At 59.0% G+C, this 22,535-nt stretch overlaps 4 protein-coding genes across 6 annotated transcripts; 3 read left to right on the plus strand and 1 right to left on the minus strand.

Moving 5' to 3' along the window:
• Window positions 1-1,620: 1,620 nt before the first annotated feature.
• GPR152 (G protein-coupled receptor 152) lies at window positions 1,621-3,030 on the plus strand. Its single transcript, XM_055309667.1, has one exon. It carries the CDS (start codon window positions 1,621-1,623, stop codon window positions 3,028-3,030), a length of 1,410 nt encoding a protein of 469 aa, XP_055165642.1.
• A 4,563-nt stretch (window positions 3,031-7,593) lies between these two features.
• On the plus strand, window positions 7,594-12,849 carry CORO1B (coronin 1B). Its single transcript, XM_055313113.1, has 11 exons — window positions 7,594-7,699; window positions 8,486-8,688; window positions 8,928-9,050; window positions 9,156-9,285; window positions 9,466-9,647; window positions 9,735-9,854; window positions 10,510-10,614; window positions 10,695-10,840; window positions 11,094-11,151; window positions 11,944-12,222; window positions 12,390-12,849. Exons 2-11 carry the CDS (start codon window positions 8,488-8,490, stop codon window positions 12,513-12,515), a joined length of 1,470 nt encoding a protein of 489 aa, XP_055169088.1. The 5' UTR covers window positions 7,594-7,699; window positions 8,486-8,487; the 3' UTR covers window positions 12,516-12,849.
• Window positions 12,850-12,997: 148 nt separating this feature from the next.
• On the plus strand, window positions 12,998-15,457 carry PTPRCAP (protein tyrosine phosphatase receptor type C associated protein). The gene is made up of 2 exons (XM_055313146.1): window positions 12,998-13,354; window positions 14,621-15,457. The coding sequence occupies exons 1-2, from the start codon at window positions 13,352-13,354 to the stop codon at window positions 15,239-15,241; spliced, it is 624 nt and encodes a 207-aa protein (XP_055169121.1). The 5' UTR covers window positions 12,998-13,351; the 3' UTR covers window positions 15,242-15,457.
• A 120-nt stretch (window positions 15,458-15,577) lies between these two features.
• On the minus strand, window positions 15,578-21,072 carry RPS6KB2 (ribosomal protein S6 kinase B2). 3 transcript variants are annotated; one of them, XM_055313126.1, is made up of 15 exons: window positions 20,937-21,071; window positions 20,575-20,615; window positions 20,361-20,481; window positions 20,021-20,089; window positions 19,377-19,524; window positions 18,288-18,345; window positions 18,085-18,185; window positions 17,867-17,957; window positions 17,693-17,783; window positions 17,457-17,564; window positions 16,856-16,918; window positions 16,636-16,713; window positions 16,438-16,545; window positions 16,214-16,326; window positions 15,578-15,994 (listed from the first exon to the last, which is right to left on the minus strand). In XM_055313126.1, the coding sequence occupies exons 1-15, from the start codon at window positions 21,006-21,008 to the stop codon at window positions 15,808-15,810; spliced, it is 1,449 nt and encodes a 482-aa protein (XP_055169101.1). In that variant the 5' UTR covers window positions 21,009-21,071; the 3' UTR covers window positions 15,578-15,807. The 3 variants fall into 3 exon arrangements, with proteins under 3 accessions (XP_055169101.1, XP_055169107.1, XP_055169114.1); XM_055313139.1 differs by lacking the exon at window positions 16,214-16,326 and having other exon boundaries at window positions 15,826-15,994; XM_055313132.1 differs by lacking the exons at window positions 18,085-18,185; window positions 19,377-19,524 and having other exon boundaries at window positions 20,937-21,072.
• Between the last annotated feature and the right edge of the window lie 1,463 nt (window positions 21,073-22,535).

Below are 22,535 nucleotides of genomic sequence, written 5' to 3' on the forward strand. Positions count from 1 at the left end.
CGCCGCCAGGCACCATGCAGCAGGCCCCGGCGTGGGGCCCTACGGATGGCTGGACTGCAGGGCAGGCAGGCACGCCCTGCTCCTTCCGGCCAGCAGACTGCACCTCACAGGTAAGCCAGGCCTCACCTCTGGGGGCTCAGGGGAGCCCAGGGCTCTGATCCAGTAGAGACTGGAGCTTGCAGAGTGGGGTCTGCCTGAGGAGGAGCCCTAGGAGAGAGGACACCACCAGGCTAAAGGCCAAGGGGCTGGAATCATGGGGCCACCAGCAGGATCCAACCTTTCTGAGGCATCGACCTCCTCCCCTGACTCAGCGCTGGACCTCCGAGGGAAAGTCCCTGGGCCAATGAGGGAGGGTGTGGGCAGGGTGGGTGAGCGGGAGGTGCAGGAGGCCTCTCAAGTCCCAGCTACCCCATCCTAATCACACTGCTGAGCCCCCTACCCCTGCTCTGTTTGGTAGCCTCAAAGGACCACCTTCTCCCAGAGCAAGTGAGAAGAACAGGGCCACAGCTAGGGGTCGAGGATGATGAAAAAGCTCAAGCTGGGACAGTCCTCCTGGCCCCCAGCCTGCTGGGCCCTGAGTTACAGACCTCACCCTGAGTTCATGAGCTGCTCTTGCTGTGGGGAAGGGCCTCCTCAGGCCCAGGCTCCTGCCCACCCTTGGACCCCTACAGGTCCATGGGTCCCTGAACCTCCCCCTCTTGAAATCTAAAAATGCTTGAACCAGGATACCAGATGAAAAGGGGCCTCCAGTGATCTGACCAAGCAGTTTGCAAATTGTCTTCCCAGGAGCCCCAGGGGCACTACCCCTCCTTTAATTTGAGCACTCCATCCAGTTCACGTGAGAGTTCCACTATAATATTTTAGTCAAAAAAAAAAATTCACCAGCTTTATTTATTTTAAAGATTTTATTTATCTTTTTTAAGATTTATTTATTTATTTATTCATTCAGAGAAAGCCAGAGAGAGGCAGAGACACAGCAGAGAAGCAGGCTCCATGCAGGGAGCCCAATGTGGGACTCGATCCCGGGTCTCCAGGATCACACCCTGGGCTTCAGGTGGCGCTAAACCACTGCGCCACCGGGGCTGCCCAAGATTTTATTTATTTATTCATGAGAGACAGAGAGAGAGAGAGAGGCAGAGACACAGGCAGAGGGAGAAGCAGGCTCCATGCAGGAAGCCTGACATGGACTCGATCCCGGGACTCCAGGATCATGCCCTGGGCTGAAAGCAAGCGCTAAACCACTGAGCCACTCAGGGATCCCCAATTCACCAACTTTAAACATATGTTTGAAAGCCTCTGGTTTAGTCTACTTGGGGACACCAGCATTCCATGTAGCAGAATGATTGGGTCTCTGTCCTGCATCTGACTTTGAGCAAATCTCTGGTCCTCTGAACCTTCCTCTCCTCACCTGTAAAATGGATTGTATGAGGACTAGATGGTGTGACCTATTTAAAGTTCCTGGCAGAGGTTGACTATGCAAAAGGTGATAATGATGGTTCAGAGAAGGACAGTGACTTGCCCAGAGGTACACAGCACCCTCTCTCTCATACTCAGCCCCCCGTGATTTCATTGATTCTTCAGGCAACCACTCTGTAGCCGACGGCACACTGGGGACCTCAAATGGATGCTGCTATGGAAGCCAACCTGGGTGCTGCCGACCACGGGCCCCGCACAGAGCTGGACGATGAAGACTACTACCCCCAGGGTGGCTGGGACACGGTCTTCCTGGTGGCCCTGCTGCTCCTGGGGCTGCCAGCCAACGGGCTCATGGCGTGGCTGGCTGGCTCGCAGGCTCGGCAGGGAGCGGGCACGCGGCTTGCCCTGCTCCTGCTCAGCCTGGCCCTCTCCGATTTTTTGTTCCTGGCGGCAGCGGTCTTCCAGATCCTGGAGATCCAGCACGGAGGGCACTGGCCGCTGGGGACGGCCGCCTGCCGCTTCTACTACTTCCTGTGGGGTGTGTCGTACTCCTCGGGCCTCTTCCTGCTGGCCGCCCTCAGCCTGGACCGCTGCCTGCTGGCACTGTGTCCACGCTGGTACCCCGGGCGCCGCCCGGCCCGCCTGCCCCTCTGGGTGTGCGCCGGGGTCTGGGTGCTGGCCACGCTCTTCAGTGTGCCCTGGCTGGTCTTCCCCGAGGCCACCGTCTGGTGGTATGACCTGGTCATCTGCCTGGACTTCTGGGACAGCGAGGAGCTGCCGCTGCGGATGCTCGAGATCCTGGGGGGATTCCTGCCTTTCCTCCTGCTACTCGTCTGCCACGTGCTCACCCAGGCCACTGCCTGCAAGACCTGCTGCCGCCACCAGCCACGGCCCGCGGCCTGCCGGGGCTTTGCCCGCGTGGCCAAGACCATTCTGTCCACCTACGTGGTCCTGCGGCTGCCCTACCACGTGGCCCAGCTGCTCTACCTGGCCTTCCTGTGGGACATCTACCCCGGCTACCTGCTCTGGGAAACCCTGGTCTACTCCGACTATCTGATCCTGCTCAACAGCTGTCTCAGCCCCTTCCTCTGCCTCCTGGCCAGCGCTGACCTCCGTGCCCTGCTGCGTGCCGTGCTCTCCTCCTTTGCCGCGGCTCTGTGTGAAGAACGGCCGGGCAGCCTCACGCCGGCTGAGCCACAGGCCCAAGTGGACTCTGAGGGTCAGACTCTGCCAATGGCAGGGGCCCAGCCTCCAGGGAACCCTGTGACCCCCCCACAAGTGGTCCCTGCAGCCCAGCCCCAGTTGGATTCTGTGGCTCCCCCACGGTCAGATTTTGGGGTCCAGCCTCAGCTGAACTCCTCAGGCCAGCCACAGGTGAACCATGAGGCCCAGCCCCACGTGGACTCTGTGGCCCAGTCCCAAGTGAGCCCGAAGGCCCAGGCCCCTGGATCCCCTGCCAGCTCAGCCCCCAGACCCTGTGATGAAGCCTCTTCTGCTCCATCCACAGATCCCACCCCAGGAGCCCCTGAGAACCCAGCAGTGCCTGCTGCCTCTGACAGAGAAGGCCCCGGCAGTGTCCCCCCAGAGGAGGCCCCTGGAACAGGCCCCACGTGAGGGTCTGGGAAAGCCCAGGCCCATCAGGGCAGTGGAAGAGTTTGGGGGAGGCAGAGGAACCAGCCAGTCAGAGAGAAGGGAAGCTATAGAGGAAGTCACCATGGAAAACCCCACCTGGTCCCTTGGGCCTGTCAGGAGGACTTTGGGGAAGTGAAAATGAAGCACCAAAAGTCCCAGGCAGTTTGTCATGAGCGTCGTGTCCCTATGCAGGTCCCACTCAGCTTTTCCACACTTGCCCCTATGCCCAATGGCTCAGCAGTTGGAGCCAGGGCTAACCTGCTGGACTCTGCCATCCGACAGCCTGGACCCCTACCTCAGGCTGCAGGACAAAGCCAGCAGGGGTGACTTCCCTGGGCTGAAGCTGAGCCTCCCTTTCATCCTTCCCTCCCTCCTGTCCTCCCTGCCTCACCCAGAGGAGGGAGGCCCTGCGGAGGAGGAAGGCATTCACAAGCCAGCAGGACTCTAGGGCCCTAGGAGCCCACACAGGCTGGCCTGGCACAGCCAAGCCCTGTCCACCGGGCCTCTGCCCCCAACGGAGAGTGAGACCAGCAGGACTTCCCTCTGCAAGGCAGCGGGATTCCACTCAGGCCCTGGTGGCTCTGGATAAGCCATTTCACCCTCTGAGCTTCTGTTACATCTGCCATTGTGAGGATTAAGTCAGAAAGCAAGTGAGGCACTCAGCTAGAGCCTGGCATGCAGTAGGGCCTCAGTGAGCAGAAGTTCTCCAACTACTCACTGCCATCCAGAGGTGTCCCCGCAGGGGAGGAAGTGCCACCTGGCCTGGGCCTCTGGGGTCCTGTGAGCTTTGGGGCAGGTCAGCTGTGCCCATGACTAGTTCTGGGCCACAGACCCCCGGGGGCCCTGAGAGAATACAGGGCCGAGTCTTTGCTTTGGATGGCTCCAGAGGACTTCCGTGTCGGCTCTCTCCACTCAGGAGTTCAACTAGGGTCCACCTTCCCCCCCACCCTCACCTCCACCCACTATGGTCCTGCCTCCAGTGGAGCCCCTTCTGTGCACTCAGCCCACAGGCAGAGAGGCAAGGATGTCTAAACAGAGAGCTCTGGGGACCAGTGGCTCCAGAAAGGGTATAGGCCCCCAGGAGGTCACACAGCATCTCGGGGCAGAACCCACCTCTTCCCTCTCAAGGTGCAGACACTGCAAGAAAAAGTAGGAAGTGCTGAAGTTATCACTTCCGCCCCTCTCTTCCCTTTCACACCAGCGCTCTCTTCTGGCCACCCCCCCCCCAAGCTTTCCCTCACCATCCTGTGTTCCAAAACCATGAGCCCTTTCCCCTTTTAACCCACCCCCACCCCCACTCCAGTCCTTAGCCCTTAGCTCAGCGATGTGACCTGCAGCAGCTAAAAGCTGCCCTTAACCATAGGTATAAATGACAGACATTTCTGTGCTGCCCTTCCAGGGGTGCTTCCACTTGAAAAAGGCAGAAGGCAGTGCAGATGGTCTGGAGAGGCACAGGGAGATCTGGGTTCTGGTTGCTAGGTCCCCTTTCACCTCAGTTTTCTCCTCTGTAGAATGGGATGGTAATGTTCCCCTTGCAAGGGCTGCTGCTGTCATTAACTGGTCCCAGGGGTGGAAGCGACTTGAATGGTTGCCAATGCCAGGGGCATAATACCAGCATTTCCTGGTAACAGGACTATGGATGCCAAAGCTGCAGGAGAGAGATTTCTGAACAGGCATGAATTTGCTAAATTCATTCATTTATTGAGCACTTGTTAGGTGACCTTCCAGTCAGCCTTCCATTCTGGAGACACAAGGGTGGGGTTCACGGCATGGCCTCTGGTGCCCCATGGGGGTTTTTTGAATCCCAGCTTTACCACTCACCATGAACTGTAGGATCTTCAGCATGGCTCTTGGCTTCTCTGGGACTCAATATCCTCATCTCTAAAATGTGTATCGTATTAATGTTCCCCATTTCCTAGGAGTGTTAATCCCTATGAAGTACTTGGATCCTTACCTGGCACAGAGTAAGTGCTGCATAATTGTTAGCCATTAGCTTAATCATACCAGTGGGTATCCCCAAGCCTCACTCAGGCCTGGGATCAACACTCGCTCATGGGCCAGAGCCCATGTGGCAGCATCCTGCCCACCAGGCATTGTCCCCTCCACCAGACTGCCTCCTCCTCCCCCTGGTGCACACTCCCTGGAAGCAGGGTCTGGACTTGTGTCCTCCTTGGGGCACTTTGCATGCTCTTCCCCTTTCTCCCAGATAGCGGTCCCAAAGCTTTTACAACATGACCGGCAGATCAGGCACTAAAACCCCAGTGCCAGCCACCTGTCCCCAACTCTGGTCCCCATTCCAAACCTAGCCTTTTGGAGAGCGGGCCAGCCCCACTTTCAAGGTCCCTGAGGGGAGATCTCACCCATAATGGGTAATTGCTATCCAGGAGAAAGAGCAGTGCCATGAAGGGTTTCACGGGATAAAGAGGAATTCAACTGCTGACGCATAGAAAAGGGTTTTGTGTTAGAGGAAACATGCCCCCCCAAGGCCAGAGAGGTTGAAGGAAGGGCTCATCCCGACATTGCAAAGTCCATCTACCTCACCCCTAACATCCTAGGGGGCTGGGCTCCCATTGCCCTCTAGGAGACCCACCCCTGCTCTGGGTGAGAGATACCTCCCATGGGGACCTGATGTCTATTCTGAGAGTTGTGAATATGAGCATTTTCAATTCTCCATTCAGGACCGCTGTGCATTCATTCATTCAGTGTACATGACTTAAACCCACGCCGTGTGCTAGGTCTCACCCTAGGTGCTGGGGATATTGTGGAAAACGAGACAAAGTGCTACCCTCAGTTTGCTGACATTCTAGTGAGACAGGGCAGACAAAACACAAATATGCAAATCATTATATAATATAACATCAGATAGTGATTAACAAGGAGACAGGAGGAACAAGTAAGGGCCAGAGAGTGAGGGGAATGGTCTGAGACCTGGAGAAAGCAAGAGATGGAGCCTTTTCATCAGCTGGGGGGAAAGTTTCCAGATGGAGGAACAGGATGTACCCAGGCCCTGGGGTGGGAAAGAAGGTGGTTTGTCTCAGGGACAAGAGGATCAGTGTCACCAGACCACATGCAGGGAGAGGACAGAGGAAGGTAACATATGGGGGCGGGGGTGGGGGGGGCGCACATTGACTACTGGCATTATTTCAAGTGTGGCAATAAGGAGCAAGAGGAGGGCTTGGGGTAAGGGTCTGGTTTGGGCTTTAGACAACCCTGGCTGTTGCCTGGAGGGCACAATGGAGAGAGAGTCTTAGTGGCTGCATTCCCTCTTCCAAAGCACCCTCATTCCTGTCCTTTTTTGGAAGGGTTTGCCTCCCCCAGGGTATGTGGAAGCAAGTACTTTGGAGCCAAACAGATGGGGACTAAATGTTGGTGGGGTGACCTGGGGCAGGCACCCCTCCCCTCTGAGCTGTTTCCTCCTCAGGCAGTAGGATGGGGGGTGAATAGGGTGTAAGCCCCAGCCTGCCTGAGATGCACAGTGGGGCCTCCTGCAGCCCCAGATAAGACTCTGGCTTTGCTCTTCCTCCTCTTCCCACCTACCTCTCTTTCTGGGAAAGACACCCTGACCATCATCACCCCAGGGAAGGTGAGGGAGGTGGCACCAGCCCCAGGCAGAGGGGGCAGATTCTGCTTGTCAGACCTCGAGGAACATCTGAGTCACCCCGGAACAGGATATGGACTCCGATGGGGTATATTTGGGGCCGCCAGTCTGGGTTCCTGTCCCAGGAGTGAGCTAGGCGGGGGATCAACTGTGGACAGACCACTATGCCTCCATGGGAGATGGTCGGGGAGAGAAAGGAAGGTGCAAGGGATCTTGCAGGGGACACGCCCCCATTCCTATTTTTTAAAAAGATTTTATTTATTCATGAGAGACACACACAGAGAGGCAGAGACGCAGGCAGAGGGAGAAGCAGGCTCCATGCAGGGAGCCCGACGTGGGACTCCATCCATCCGGGGACTCCGGGCTCACCCCCTGAGCGAAAGGCAGACGCTCAACCACTGAGCCACCCAGGTGTCCCCCATTCCTGTTTTTAATAAGGAGGCCCGCCAGGCCCCAAGGGTGTGTTCATCGGAAAGAGTGGGTTGTCTGGGGCCTTCCACGTGCCCCTTAAAACACTGCTGTTGTATTTACAATGTTCATCACCAACGTGTACTTTTGTAACCTTTGAAAAGAGGCACGTGAATATATCGACTGTCAGACTAGATACTATATTTTGGAGTCCGGGGTGGCCTGGGGGACCCAGAAATATGCACTGGGATGGGGGTTTGGCAGGGGCTCCACCCGATCCTGGTACCTCCGAGGGCACCGCCAGAGGAGCAGGACTGGGACGGAGCCCGCACCCACTGCCCCTCCGGCCCGGGCCCCACCCCACCCTTTCGCTCCGAAGAGACCCGGGCGCCTGAGGGGCGGGGCTCGCCCAGGCCCCGCCCCTGCGCCCCCACGGCCCGGGCGCTCCCCGCCTCCGCGGCCGCTGGCAGCCTCCCGCCCCGCCCCTCCGCGCGTGACCTCGGCCCCGCCCCCGCGAGCCCCCGCCCCGCCCCCCCCACCCCCTGGCCCGGGCTCCTCTGTCACTTCCTGATTCCCGCTTCCTGCTTCCCAGAGGCCAGGATCCGGAGCCGCCCGAGGCCGGTGCCGCAGCCCCCGGCGTCCCCGGTGAGCGTAGCGGGCCGGGGCTGGGAGCGCGGGCGGGGGGCCGGATGAGGCTGCGGGGGCGGAGCCGAGGGAGGCTGGGGTGCGGGGTCGTGTGTCCGAGGAGCCCTTCCCCTCCGCGGCGCTCCACCCTCAGCCCCAAGCCCCTGTGGCTGCCCAGCGTCCCCCCCCACGGTTCACCTTGGACCCCGCTCCGAGGGCGCCCTGGGATGCTCTGCGGCGGGGAGCGGCATCCTGACCCCCGCCCAGCTCTGTCAGGCCTCCCTGACCCCCCCCCTCCCCCCCGGCCTGGGGCTCCCTGCAGCTCCCTGCACATTCCTGCAGGCACTGCACATTCCCGGGGGCTCAGAACTGGGGCCTAGCGCGGCTCCACATTGGAGACCTTTCCCCCTCACCCAACTTTCAAATCCTGGCCGGAAGGAACCTGCTTGGAACGGACTAAGACCCACAGAGGAACTATAAGCTTGCCCTGGCTTCATCACTTCCCACCTCCCCCACACATACCAGGGCTAGGGAGGGGCCTGGGTAGGGTCCTGCAGAACCCCTCTGGTCTCAGTATTGCGGGTCTTAGGTCAATGCATTCCCTCTCCATCTCAGATGCCCCCTTGGTAGGTGGCAGCCAGGGTCTGCACCTGTGACCCCGTTCTGTAACTGGGGAAACTGCAAGCCAAGAGGGAGACAGTGATCAGGCCCCAGGATGCATCCTTCCCACCTCCCTTCATGCAGCCCTGGGAGGGTTGGGTGTTACTGGCATGGGTGAGGGCTGACCCAAGCCTCTCCACCCTGCAGATATGTCCTTCCGCAAAGTGGTTCGGCAGAGCAAATTCCGGCATGTGTTTGGACAGCCGGTCAAGAATGACCAGTGCTATGAAGATATCCGAGTGTCTCGTGTCACCTGGGACAGCACCTTCTGCGCAGTCAACCCCAGGTTCCTGGCTGTGATCGTGGAGGCCAGCGGCGGGGGTGCCTTCCTGGTGCTCCCTCTAAGCAAGGTGGGCCCCATCAGGGCTGGGGAAAGGAGTGGAGACCTGACCACACCTTCCAGGCCTCTCTCCTCGCTTCACTTTCTTTATGTTGCCCATCCCCACACTGCTGGACAGGTGTCATAATCCAGACTTATTGCCTAAGAGATATTAGCACAGATGGAGAAAGTTTTTTATTGCCACCGAGTCAGGGTCAGAGGCAACAAACATTTCCTGCACACCCTTGACTGCTCCTCTCATGCCCGCAGACGGGCCGCATTGACAAGGCCTACCCAACAGTGTGTGGACACACAGGACCTGTCCTGGACATTGATTGGTGTCCCCACAACGATGAAGTCATTGCCAGCGGCTCGGAGGACTGTACAGTCATGGTGAGGCACGGCGCTGTGGTCAGGCCTGATTCACAGGTGTGGCTCGAGGCTGCTGGCAGCACAGCCAAGCAGAGGCCTCAATTGGCAACCCCACCCTTCCCACAGGTGTGGCAGATCCCCGAGAATGGGCTCACCTCCCCACTGACAGAGCCAGTGGTGGTGCTGGAGGGACACACCAAGCGAGTGGGCATTGTCACCTGGCACCCGACTGCCCGCAACGTGCTACTCAGTGCAGGTCTGCTCTGCCCACCCCCCAACCCCCCTGCCCCTCTCTGTGCGCAGCTCCGGAACCCACACCCTCTCCCAGGCCCATCTGACAGGTGGTAAAGCTGAGACCCACAGAGCTCAAGAGGCCAGGTGTCCCAGGAGGGTGGTCAAAGCCAGCCTGCTGGGCTGACGGCCCCCTGCCCTGCAGGCTGTGACAACGTGGTGCTCATCTGGAATGTGGGCACTGCAGAGGAATTGTACCGCCTGGACAGTCTGCACCCTGACCTCATCTACAACGTCAGCTGGAACCGCAACGGCAGCCTCTTCTGCTCTGCATGCAAGGACAAGAGTGTGCGCATCATCGACCCCCGCCGGGGCACCCTGGTGGCGGTACGTGGCCCCAGAGGGCTAGGATGGTAGTGGACAGGCCAAGGGGCTCTGTCAGGTGCTGCACTGACCACTCTGTCCCCTGGATAGGAGAGGGAGAAGGCCCATGAAGGGGCCCGCCCCATGCGGGCCATCTTCCTGGCAGATGGCAAAGTGTTCACCACGGGCTTCAGCCGCATGAGCGAGCGGCAGCTGGCACTGTGGGACCCGGTGAGTGGCCATGGCCAGCCTTGAGGGGACAGGCTTGGTGGAGACTTGGACCCCATCCTGGCCCAGGAGGGCATGCATCACCCTGGAGAGGTCTGGGGCTCCCAGGTTCTCAGCCTGGCACCTGAGGCTCTCGGGACCTGGAACCCTGCCAGCCTCTTCCATCCTTGCCCCTCGCCCTCCAGCCTCCCCTGCTGCCTCCAGCTTTCTCCAGGCCTTAGCTCACGTCATTCTTGCCAGCTGAGAGGCCCTTCCTTTGTTTGCTTGCCTGTTCCCCTGTGGCTGCCCTCTGGGGCCCAGCACAGAGGCCCCCTTACTCCAGGAGGCCTCCCAGTCCATCTCCAAGGGCGCTCTGTCCCGCAGCCCTGTGCTTCTGTACAGTGACCTCCGTGGGTTCCTCTGAGACAGGGTGGTGCTGCCAGGCATCCCAGCTCCCATGCAGGAGGGGCTTTCTCGGTGGCCTGGGAGCAGGCTGGGAAAATGAGATCCTAGAAATGGAGGGGGTCCTGGAAGGTGGGAGAGCACCCATCTGGCATGGTGGAGGCAGGGCCAGCGGGCATGTGAGGCTGCCTGGGGCCAGTCCTGATGGGCGGGGAGGGTGAGGAGAGAGAGGGAAAGGTTCTGGCCTGGCCTGACTGCCCACCATCCCATGTGCCAGGAAAACTTGGAGGAACCCATGGCCCTCCAGGAGCTGGACTCTAGCAATGGGGCCCTGCTGCCCTTCTACGACCCGGATACCAGTGTGGTCTACGTCTGCGGCAAGGTGGGGCCTGGCCAGGGCTGATGGGGCAGGGAAGAGGGCTGGCTGTCTGAGTGCTGACCCTGGCTTCCTCCCCCCTACAGGGTGACTCTAGCATCCGGTACTTTGAGATCACAGATGAGCCCCCCTATATCCACTTCCTGAACACATTCACCAGCAAAGAGCCCCAGAGGGGCATGGGCAGCATGCCTAAGAGGGGCTTGGAGGTCAGCAAGTGCGAGATTGCCCGGTAAGAAGGGCCTCCTGGGTGGCCAGCTGCAGGGGAATGATGTGGCTGCAGAGGCCAGGGCAGGGCCGACCAGGGTGAGGGATCAGAGCTTTGGAGGCTGCTCAGGAACAGGAACCAGCCCACAGGAGGGCCAGGGTTGAAGGTCAGACAGTGGAGGGGCTAGGGTGAGGCCTTGAAGTAGAGAGTCAGGAGCCAGGGGAGCCGAGGCTGGGGAGGTTCCCCCCATGGTTCCTCCCTCCCCTCCCTTTCCCAGGTTCTACAAACTGCATGAGCGCAAGTGTGAGCCCATTGTCATGACTGTGCCAAGAAAGGTGAGGTCACCTGGTCCCCTGCCTACTCCCTTCCCCAGCAGACAGGCCAGGCGGGGGCGACTGGAGTGAGGCCTGTGAACGGGACGTGGTTGAGTGTGGATGTGGACAGTGGGCTGGAGAGATGCCAGGATGCCTTTGTCATTTAGCCAGGGGTTGGGCTATGCCAGGTGGAGGACAAGCAGGGCTGAGACAGAGTGAGCTGAGGCCCTGCTCTGGAACAGCCACAGGAGACAGACGCACTGGGCAGCCACGACGGACTCCCTGTAGCAGGCCAGGCAGGACCAAGAGCATGGTTAGGGTGGGCCTAGGCCAGGCAAAGGGCAGGAAGACGGATGGGAGTCTGGCTGTAGGGGAGACTCCCATGAAGACAGGATCAGCCCATGTGTGCCTGGCCTCAGATGCCCAGCCAAGAACCTTGGACGAGCTTCATTCTCCAGCCAGTATTTACTGAGTGTGCTATTCAGCATGCCAGGCACATCTGAGGGAGGAGAGCTGTGAATGAGGCTGCAGGGCTCCCAGAATCCCACAAAGCCACATAGCTGGCCCCTGCTTAGGAGTGTTGGGAAAGCTGCTGTGAGAAGTCGTATCTCAAAGGGAAGTGAAACGAGAGATTTGTGCTTTAGAGTGGCCACTCGGGGTCAGGCCATTGGAGGATGGGTCAACAGGGTGAAGACCTGGAAGCTAAGAGGGTGACAAGGAGGTAGCTACCCTGGGTCCAGACAAAAGAGGGTGACAAGGAGGTAGCTACCCTGGGCCCCCGACTGACCTAGACCTCTCCCATCCCCTGCCCAGTCGGACCTCTTCCAGGACGATCTGTACCCTGACACAGCTGGGCCTGAGGCAGCCCTGGAGGCAGAAGAATGGGTGAGCGGGCGGGATGCCAGCCCCATCCTCATCTCCCTGCGGGAGGCCTACGTGCCTAGTAAACAGCGGGACCTGAAGGTCAGCAGGCGCAACGTGTTATCGGAGAGCCGGCCTGCCGTGGCCCCGAGCTCAGCCCGCCCCGGGGCCTCCACATCTGCCACCTCCGTCCCTGCTTCCATCCCCAGTGGTGGCCTCACCGGAGCTGGGGTATGTGCCCCATGGTCGGGGTGGTGTCAGGAAACCCTGGTGGCCCTGGTCTGCTGTGTGTACCTAAACCTCTCACTGCCTGTCTGTGGGGCTCTGTCCCCTGCCCAGGGGGTTTCGGGATAACTGCAGCTCTGCACCCCCTGACTCCTACCCCCACGTCCCTGCAGGAGGCGCGGAAGCTGGACGAGGTGATGCAGGAGCTTCGGGCACTGAGGGCGCTGGTCAAGGAGCAGGGGGAGCGCATTGGTCGCCTGGAGGAGCAGCTGGGCCGCATGGAGAATGGGGATGCGTAGAACCACAGGCCCAGGGGATGCTGCTCCCCCTCACTTCCTCTTCATTCGCTCCCTCCTCACCCAGCCTCTGCTGGCTAGTCACACCGCTTGTTGCCTGCCTCCTGCCCTGGGCCTGTGGGACAGGTTCAGGAGCAGTCCACACCCACCCATCCCGTGGGCCCGGGGCTAGAGCCACAGCCTGGCTCTTGTCATTGTTACTAGGGAGGATTTTTGTATCAAGGCAAGCTTATACTCTGAGGGACCACCACCTGCCAGCCCTGCTCCCTCCCCAGAGGAAGTGGGAGAAACAATTTCTATATTTTCATTCCAAATAAAATTCTCTTTCTAAAAGTCAGGTTTGCCCTCTACAAGGGTTGGGGGGCAGGCAGCTGGGAAAGGAAGTGTGTAATGCTGGGGACAGATGAGGCCCTCAGGGACCCAAGGATGTGAGAAAGGTCTGGGGGCCACTAGCATTCCCCACCTCACCCCCCAGTCCTTGCTTCCCTGAATTCTGCCGGCTAGAGAAACTGAGGCTGCAAACCTGTGGACCCAGCCCAGGACTGTGTCATGCTTTGAGCTGGTGCCCAGTCCCTCTCCCTGGAGGCCTAGCCACAGGCCCCACAGCCCTGGCCTCAATAGGTGAGAGATCTGTGACGCGCTAGTGTGGGTTAGGGTGGTCCTAAGAGGCCTGTGGCCCCTAGCAGGGGCCTATGGCAGGGAGGGTTGGGTGGGGTACTGTGGGCAGGAAGCGGAAGCGCCCAGTAACCCCTAGCTGCAGCTGAGCACGCCAGAGCTCACTTCTACTGAACACAGCCAGAGCTGGTGGCGGGCGCTCAAGCACCAAGGCCGGCGGACTGATGGTGAGCACCAAGAGCCCACTGGGTCCTGAGGTGGGGGCAACAGGTCAGAGCTGGATTGCCTGGGCCTTGGGCACTAAGGGAGGACCCCCCCCCACGTGGGGTTCCAGAAGCTGGAGCAGTCAGTCGAGGGCAGAGGTGGGAGACCCAGGGCAAGCATGGGGCAGAAGCTGGGCCTTCCTCATCTCACCTCAGAGCTGGACCTCCCTGGGACTCAAGGTGTGCGTCCAGCATGCCTCTCCAGGCCCAGCTCCCCTTCAGGAACCTCTGGCAGACCCTCTCACCTGTTCTGCTGGGGAGCTGGAACCTGGGCATGGAACTTACCTGTGTTCCTGAAGCCTGGGCAAACAGAGCCTGGGGTGAAGGGGAGGCTTGCTTGAACCTCCACACCCCTCCCCCCATCATCTCTCACCTGCCTTGTTCCAACCGCAGGCTTCCTCTGGTAGCTGCACCCGCCTCCCCCAGCCCCAGGCCCTGCAGGCTTGAGGCCCCCAGGGACCGGACTGAACGGAAATGCAGTAGCTGAGGCAGTCCCATGGGTGGGAGGAAGAGGGGTTTCAGGGACCCACGTCCTGAGACCTGGCCAAGTGGAGGGTAAACAGTTGTCCCTGAGTTGGTCCCTCCATCCAGGCCTCAGAAAGAGCCAACCCCAACGCCAGCCTCACAGATTACACCCTCCCTGCACATCCCACCCTACCCCCACCCCTACCCTTAGAGTCTTGACACACCAGTAATTACTGAGCAGCTACCATGTGTGCCAGGAACCTATGGTGTGTGCCAGAAATTAAGTGCTTGAGGCAAAAGGACCCCTGTCTCCTTGCTGCTTGCTCTGGTGGGGCAGATAGGGCAATAATGAGAAGCACTTGTACGCTGTGTGAGAAGTACGAGGGAGAGGTAGGTAGAAGCCCGGCTGTAGGGGTGAGAGGCAAGGCAGCGCTGCAGGTCAGATTCGGCCTCCCTGAGATGATGTGAGCCGAGGTGAGCCGGCAGTCATGTGGCTCTCAGGGGATGGAGCACGCTGAGCAGAGGGAACAGCCAGCGCACAGGCCATAGGCAGGCGCAGGCTCAGACAGTGAAGGTGGGGTGGCCGGGGTGTGGGTTAGAGGCTCCATGGCTGCATCTCAAAGGACCAGGACTTTACTGACAGAGTAAAAACTTGGGCTTTTCTGCTTGATTGTCCCCATTTGGCCCATAAGGCAACCAAGGAGCGAGTCACCCGGTCTGACTGCCCCCAGCCCAGGTGACAAGCCCCTGCCTGTCTCCCCACAGGACCTGCCCTGTGCCCTTGGGCTCGGGACACTGCTGGCCCTGCCAGGGGTCCTGGGCTCAGGCAGCAGTGCCAAGGACAGTGAGAGCTCCAGCTCTGTCACTGTTGTCCTGCTGCTGCTGCTGCTACTGCTGCTGGCCACTGGCCTGGCACTGGCCTGGCGCCGCCTCAGCCGCGACTCCGGGGGCTACTACCACCCAGCCCGCCTGGGCGCCGCACTATGGGGCCGCACTTGCCGCCTCCTCTGGGCCAGCCCACCGGGCCGCTGGCTCCGGGCCCAGGCCGAGGTGGAGCCACCCGATGAGGACCCAGAACAGCAGCAGGACGAGCTGGATGTGGAAGAGGACTACCATCTGGTTGGTGGCCTGGAGGAGACAGAGTCCCAGGAAGAGGATCAGCAATGCAGAGAGGGGCCCTGCCCACAGCAGGTCCCAGAGCCAGGCGAGGAAGCACGTGACAGTAACACCGGAGGGGGCCTGGGCCTCAGTTCCCAGGGGTCAGCGGGCTCAGGGGGCAGCGCCGAGGCCCTGCTGAGCGACCTGCACGCCTTTGCTGGCAGCGCGGCCTGGGACGACAGCGCCGAAGCAGCTGGCGGCCAGGGCCTCCACGTCACAGCACTGTAAGAGCCGGTGTGGTGTGTCACATCCCTGCCACTGTGCCTCTGCATCCCATGCTGCCCTGGACCTATTGTCACCCACACCGCTACACAGGGTGTCTCAGACTATTGCTCCCCTACCAGTTCTGTCCCCAAAGCTGTGTATCCTTGTCCCCATCAGGAAGCCCACCCATCCCTAGTGGCACTGGAGAGCCTTCTGAAATAAAACCCCTCCAGCCCTGTGGCTCTGTGGTCCGGCTTTGTGGTCTTGTAGTAACCTGCCCGTCTCTAGGCAGGGGCTCCTGCTGGCCCAACCCCACCCAATCCTACCCTCAGAAGTCCAAGGGCAGAGCCAGGTCAGTGCCATGATTCAATATTTTAATTCTTCAAGGGCACAGCTCAACTAGACCAGCTGGGCAGCGAGGCCACTCCACTGACAGCCACAGCCCATAGCCCTTCATGGGCACGGTTCAGGGGCACAGCCACCCCCAACGGAGACATGCTCTCACACACACTCACTCCCGTACCCCTAGACACACCTCCAGGGTCTGGAACTGCCCTAGGGTCTGCTTGCCCTCACAGCTACCCATCCTCCTAGCGCCCAGGGCGCCCACGGCCCCTCTTAGACTTCTTGGTCCCCGAGGGGGGTCGGATGGGGAGAGGGGCAGTGCTCGATGGTGGTGGTGGTGGCGGCGGCAGGAGAGGAGGTAGAGGGGGCTCCATGGGCTCCGGTGGGCCAGAGCTGGGCCGGAATCCCTCAAAGGGTGAGAACTTCAGGGGGCTGCGGGGGAAACCGAAGCTGAGTCAGCCCCTACCAGCAGTAGGGTCAGAGGGCCGACTTCCCCACCTGCCTGGGCACAGAAGCTGTGAGGTCCCCGGTGATGCGAAAAATGGAGACTAGTGCTGAGATTCAGCCCAGGCAGCCCTGGGATGGAGCAGCAGAGCCAAAGCTAGAACTAGCCTCTGGCCCAACTACATACTCCTCTCTGCCCTATGGTACCTGACCGGGGTCCGGGGACTACTGTTGAGGCGCCTGGGGGAGCGTAGCTTGGGCTGGAATGAGAAGCCCTCCTTGATGCTGTCCAGGACAGAAGGTGCCACGTATGTGAAGCCCTGGAGGGTGCGGTGGGGCAAAGGCAGGGCCAGGGGACACTCAGTGTCCACCACTCCTTAGCTATAATCCTGCCCGTGCCCCCATAACCCTCAGGCCACCCAGGACCTCACCAGGAAGGCCTGGTTGGCACTCTCACTGAGGGCCGTATCATCTGGACTGTCCACTGGTGTCTGCCGTGTGAAGTGGGTGTCAAATTGGCTCACGTCCTCCTCTGACTGCTGTGGGCAGACCAGAGTGGGGAGGAGAGGTTAGGGGGGCATCCAAGACAGGCCTTCCACCTGCCCCCAGACCAAGGGACCTCCACTCACCAGACAGGGCCTGAAAGGGGGGTCTATGCGGCGAGCCAGGAGGTCATCCCAATTAATGTGCCGGAAGAAGGGGTGCCTCTGTGGGTAGAGTGCCCCCAAACATCTCATCATTTCACCCTCCCTGGCTCCTTCAGTTAACTCCCTCTGCCCTAAGGCCTTACCTGCCCCCTGGAACTTTTGGGGGCTCAGCCTTGCCCCCTCTTAGTGGTCCCAGACCCACCTGCACATCAGCAGAGTCCCCTGGGCCACCCCCGATCCGCTGGCTGGGATTCCGCTTCAGAAACTGCAGGGCAAGGGCAGAGGGTCAGGGTCTGGGGGAGAGGCACTGATTGCATGTTCCTCTGAGTTCTTAGGCTGGCTGGGGTGGGGACAGGGGAGGGGTATGTGTGCAGTGGTGGGGACAAGGCCTTTGGAGCGTGGTCTCCACCTATGACAACCTTAGGACTTCCAAGGTTTGGTCTAGTGGGCCCTTTCCATGAAGCCTTTGCAACAGCACCCCATCCAGGCCACTGCAGTGGGATCCAATCTCCAAACCTAGCCTCCCACTTTTACCCCCAATGAATGCCTTCTCAATGGGAGAGCAGCTAGCTCATCGTGAATGTTTTGCTGATTAGGACTTAGACTAGGGATGTGTGCAGGGTCAGCAGCTGATCTCCCAGGGTTAAGGTCCAAGCTCAGCGTCTTGGGCCTCAAAGCCAGTGTTCCTTCATACTAAAGGCAAACTGCACAGGCAGGGGTGTCCCGCTGCCCAGAGAAACTCAGGATTCCAAGGAGGACCTAGAAGACAATGGGGGCTAGACCGGGGGCAGGAGGAAGCCCACCTTTTTGACAAGGTCCCGGGCATCCGGGGTGAGGTAGGGGGGCAGCGTCAGTTTCCCTTTGATGATCTTGTCCATGGTTTTCTTCCGGTTCTCTGCGGTGAAGGGTGGCTGGAGAAGGCAGAGGAGGAAAGACTTGTGAGCCTCCCCCAAGGCCCTGGTCCTGGTCCTGCTCCCAGATGGGGACCCCCTCCCACCCCCCGCCCTGCCTACCCCCCCACCCAGGAGGCTGGACTTGCCGATCCAGTGAGCATGTCGTACATCAGGGCCCCCAGGCTCCACCAGTCCACAGCCCGGTTGTGGCCACTGCGTACCAGAATCTCAGGGGCCCTGGGAGCCAGGTGAAACCATCAGTTGGGTTGGGCCCTTCCTGTCATCCTCCCGACCCCCGGTCCCACCTAGCTGCTGCTTACATGTATTCAATGGTGCCACAGAAAGTATGGGTGACAGCGCCCTCATGGATCGACTCTTTGCAGAGTCCAAAGTCTGTCAGTTTGATGTGGCCTGAGAAAGATGTTGGAGGGAGTGATCAGGGCCCTGGCCCACAGCATCGTGCTCCTCAGCCCTCCCTGCAGATCCCGAACCAGCGTATGTAGCTGCACAAGGTGGGGGTGCGTGCACACAAGCGCACCCTGACTGTTGAGCATGATGTTCTCAGGTTTGAGGTCCCGGTAGATTATGCCTTGGGAGTGGAGATGTCCCAGGGCCAGGGTGATCTCTGCCAGGTAGAAACTGCAGACACAGGATAGGGTGAAGGCAAGGGTAGGGGTGGGGCTGGGCTCTGGGGGAGGGGATCCCTGGAGCCCCTCCAGAGAGGCAGGAAGTAACACCTACCAGGCTGTGTCTTCCAGGAAGATGCCCTCTCGCTCCAGATGCGTGAAAAGCTCACCGCCTATGACACAAACACGTCAGCAGCTGTGTGCTGGGAACCAGCGCCTCTGCTCTCCGAATCTTGGTTTCTTCTTGGGGAGAGTGGGACTCAAAATTCCAGCCCTACCTGCCTCACAGAGCTGCCGTGGGGATTCAATTCAATTCAGCAAACATCTACCGACGCCTACTCGGTATCTGGCCCTGTGCTGGGTGAAGCTGGGGACACAGAGATGAAGAGACCCAGCCACTGCCCTCAGGATGCTCAGTCTAATGGGGAGACAGACATGCACAGAGGTGCTCTAACATGCCAGACTGAGGCAATAGCTCCAAGAGCTTAACACAAAAAATCTCAGAGGAGGCAAATTAATCCCAACGTGAGGGGACACAGTCCGCGGTAACAGAATCGAGGGGGTGCTGAGATGGGACGTGGGGACTGGGGCTCACAGGGTTCATCTGTGCAGATTAAGACCTGGTGGGAAGCAGGCCCCAACCGTTTCACAGCCAACAGGGGGGGCACCAGGCCAAGGAGGCCAGGCTTCATCTGGGCCATTACAAAGAGCCCTGTAATTGTGAGTAGGAACATTGGGCACAATTCCATGGTGAGATAATGACCCTGAGAGTTCATGGAAGAAGGTGAGCTGCAGGCCTCAGGTCCAGTTAGGAAACAATCGTGACCCTTGCCCTCCCTTCACAAGAGTGGAGAGGATGGAGGACACTGCTAAGAATGAACCACCAGATCTGGGACCCAACTGGACACAGGGCACACAGGAGTGAGAAACAGGCCATGAAGGTGCAGTGGAAATGGACAAAACAAGCCACTGTACAAACTCCAACTGTTCCCATCCACCCCCAATACAGGTAAGGGACACAATAGGTGCTCGACAGACGTTTGCTGAATGAACGAATGAACGAACGAATGGATGCATGGATGGATGGGTGTGGGGGCCCCCTAGCCATTCTACACACCACATCTCTCCGGGCTTCCCCCAGAGCTCCCAGTGCTTCCTGGCTGGTTCCCTGGCCCTGCTTCCCTGGCTGGGCCCCCACTCATACCACTGAGGCACTCGAGGATGAGGTAGAGTTTGCCACCAGTCTGGAAGGCATAGGCCAGTTCCACAATGAAGGGGTGCTTCACTGACTCTAGAATGTTCCGTTCAGCCCGCGTGTGTGCTGTGTCCTTGGCGTTGCGCACAATTTTGGCCTGAAGACGTGGGGATCAATCAGAAGGTGGGCACCTCAGGCTCTTTTAGTCCCTCCAGCCATTACCCTTCTGCCACCCTTTATCACTTCATTATGTTTCTCCATAATTCCACTATCAGTGGTTGTCCTTCTCAAGGACTGATTTGTCCTCTAGAGGTACCTCTCTACTTTGGCACTAATGACATTTCGAGCAGATAATTCTTTGTTGTGGGTGCTGTTTTATACATTGTAGGATGTTTAGCAGCATCCCTGGCCTTGACCCACTGGACGCCAGTAGCATCCCTATTTAGTTGTGACTCAAAAATATAGATGCATAATTGCCCACAGTTGAGAATTACTGCAAAACAGTATAACCATCGTTGACAATAAACCAGCCAATGCCCAAGACAGGGACCATCTCCTCCATCATGTTCACTATTGTCTTCCGGAAGCCTGGAGTAGTGCATGGAGAATGGCAGCCACCAAGCAAGGATTTGTTGGCTGAACAAATGACTCACCTTTCTCAGGACTTTCATGGCATATATCTTGCCCAAGTTGGTGCCCTGCACCTTTCGGACTTGGAACACCTGTGGGGCAGGGGAGACAGGATCAACCTCCCTCTCCACATCCTACCCTCACAAAGCTCCACCCTGAAGCTCTGACCTTGAGACCAAGAGGCCTAGGCCCACCCAAGGGTGGGGCAGTAAAGATGCCAAGTCTGATTCTGAGATGATTTGCCTTCCCCTCCTTTACAGCGTTCTATGAAGGCTCTGCTGATTTATAAGTCTAATTTGCTTTGAGACCCTTTGCTGCTGCAAGGCTGAGGCAGGGAGACCAGTGAGGAAGGAGGGCCAGTACCTTGCCATAGCCCCCCTTGCCCAGCACACGCAGCAGCTCAAAGCAGTGGGGCCCGATGCGTTCAGGGCCCAGGTTCACACTGGTCTCAGTCAGCTCCACCTCCTCACAGTGTCCCACAGGCCTATTGATACAAGAAGTTAATGGGGGCCAGCTCCAGTACTCGTGTCTCCCTCCCCAGCCCATTCCCTCCTCCCCCAACACAACCCTCACTCACTCCGGGCCAGCCGCCCTCGACTCGGCAAGGGGACACACGTCCTGTGAGAAACCGAGGGGTAAGAGCCAAGGAAGGCACGGGATCCCTCCCCCTCGAGCTGGACTACTTGGCCCAGGAGAGGACGGGGTCAGGAATGGGAGCTGGCGGGCGATGGGCCAGCACTGGGAAGGAGAGGCCGAGGGCAGGAAGGGAGGACCAGGGTAAGCGCGGGGACCTGGAAGACAGGTCGGGGGAAGTCGGGATGGACCAGAGCTTAATCCGGGCTGGGCTCTGAGACGCTCTGGGGGCAAGCCAGGGCGATTCCACCGTCTGGGGAACGGGATCGGCTCCGGGATCGAGCCGCGCCCGGGAGGCCCACTCACCGAGGGGCTGAACTCTGGCTCGCCCTCGCTGCCTTCCTCCGTCTCCAAGTCCAGGTCAAACACCGCCGCCATAGCGGCGCCGGCCCGGCGGGCCCTTTGCGGTGCTTGGCCGCGCTCAGACTGACAGCCCGGGGGGCGGGGCGGGGGAAGCCGTACGCTATCACTCTGCGACCGCGTCCGCGCGCGCCAATGACGCATGAGGCTTTCCCTCTCCTTCCAGCAGGCCGCTTAGTCTGGCCGGGAGAAAAAATGGCGTCCGGCGCAAGGCCTCTCGGGAACTGTAGTTCCGGCTTAACGCTCTAATGCAGAACCCTCGGTCTTCCCAGCATTGCTTCCCGGCGGCGCCGGAAAAGGGCGGCCTGGAAAGCGCTTATCTTGGTTATAGAGAGAGTTTGAGTTTGGATGGGGCAGAAGTACATGCAGGTATGGGTGTAAATTTATTATTTTTTTAAAAGACTTTATTTAGGGGATCCCTGGGTGGCTCAGCAATTTAGCGCCTGCCTTTGGCCCAGGGCGCGATCCTGGAATCCCGGGGTCGAGTCCCACGTCGGGCTCCCGGCATGGTGCTTCTCCCTCTGCCTGTGTCTCTGCCTCTCTCTCTCTCTCTCTCTCTCTCTCTCTCTGTCTATCATAAATTATTTATTGATTTATTCATGACACAGAGAGAGAGAGAGAGGCAGAGACACGAGCAGAGGGGGAAGCAGGCTCTATCCAGGGAGCCCGACATGGTACTCGAACCCGGATCCCCAGGATCACACCCAAGGCTGAAAGCGGCGCTAAACCACTGAGTCACCAGGGCTGCCCAGGTATGGGTGCAAATTTAATTCGCATCCTTGTTCAAGCCGTGTGCTGGCTGGGTGGTTGAGTGCTGGCTGGGTGGCAAAGGGCAGGTCGCATCTCTCTGTTCGCCCGTGAAAGAGAGATGGCTGCATCACAGTCTCCCTAACGTGACACCTGTTTCAAGGATTCTCCAAGTCAGAGCATTTACCGGGTGATTGCTCCACGCTCAGGTCACGGCTGGACGTTTTTACCTGGTTCTTGCCAGAAAGGTGTCGGGTCTCATTAATCCACCCGTAAATACGGGTTTGTGCTGGAGTTTGCTCCATTGCCAATTTAAGTACATTCAGTAATTTTGCTGCTTGGTACAGAATAGACACTTAATAAAACTTCATTAAAGTAATGAATGAATGAATGAATGAATACACCAAACCTCTTCTGTGACTCTCGATTTGGGCATGGATTCTTGTTGAATGGGGCTCTATAGGGGTGAGTTTGGGCCACACTAGGTCTTGGATGAGTTCTGATGTCGGAGGCTGTCCAAATGTGCATTCTAGTTGGATGGGGAGGCTAAAAATGAACTCAGATGGGCAGAACTCAGGAGTCTCCAGGCTGGAGGAGAGTTATTTGGTTGGATGTGGCCCTCTGTTGTAATTCCACCCTCCAGAGACCCTGAGGTTCAGGTCCCGTTGTGGGTGACTATGGCAGGCCTCTGCTCACAGTCAACACAGAGGCCTGGTCAGTATGGCATTTTATTCTTAGCTCCAGATGCTATAGGTATCTCCTAACCACCTCTCCCTCTTCCCTTCCCCAGATTCCATC

The sequence above is a fragment of the Nyctereutes procyonoides genome, unplaced genomic scaffold, assembly GCF_905146905.1.
Source record: "Nyctereutes procyonoides isolate TBG_1078 unplaced genomic scaffold, NYPRO_anot_genome, whole genome shotgun sequence".
In the NCBI taxonomy this organism is placed as follows: domain Eukaryota; kingdom Metazoa; phylum Chordata; class Mammalia; order Carnivora; family Canidae; genus Nyctereutes; species Nyctereutes procyonoides.

Bases quoted from the DNA above. Each gene is read 5' to 3' on its own strand.
- RPS6KB2 (XM_055313126.1), bottom strand. From the start codon at position 21,008: ATGGCGGCGGTGTTTGACCTGGACTTGGAGACGGAGGAAGGCAGCGAG. The intron at 20,482-20,574 runs GTGAGTGAGGGT...TTGTATCAATAG, and splicing joins TCGAGGGCGGCTGGCCCGGA to GCCTGTGGGACACTGTGAGG. The intron at 17,784-17,866 runs GTAAGCAGCAGC...CCTGGCTCCCAG, and splicing joins TGTGGCACCATTGAATACAT to GGCCCCTGAGATTCTGGTAC.
- GPR152 (XM_055309667.1), top strand. From the start codon at position 1,621: ATGGATGCTGCTATGGAAGCCAACCTGGGTGCTGCCGACCACGGGCCC.
- CORO1B (XM_055313113.1), top strand. From the start codon at position 8,488: ATGTCCTTCCGCAAAGTGGTTCGGCAGAGCAAATTCCGGCATGTGTTT. The intron at 10,841-11,093 runs GTAAGAAGGGCC...TCCCTTTCCCAG, and splicing joins AGCAAGTGCGAGATTGCCCG to GTTCTACAAACTGCATGAGC. The intron at 11,152-11,943 runs GTGAGGTCACCT...TCCCCTGCCCAG, and splicing joins TCATGACTGTGCCAAGAAAG to TCGGACCTCTTCCAGGACGA.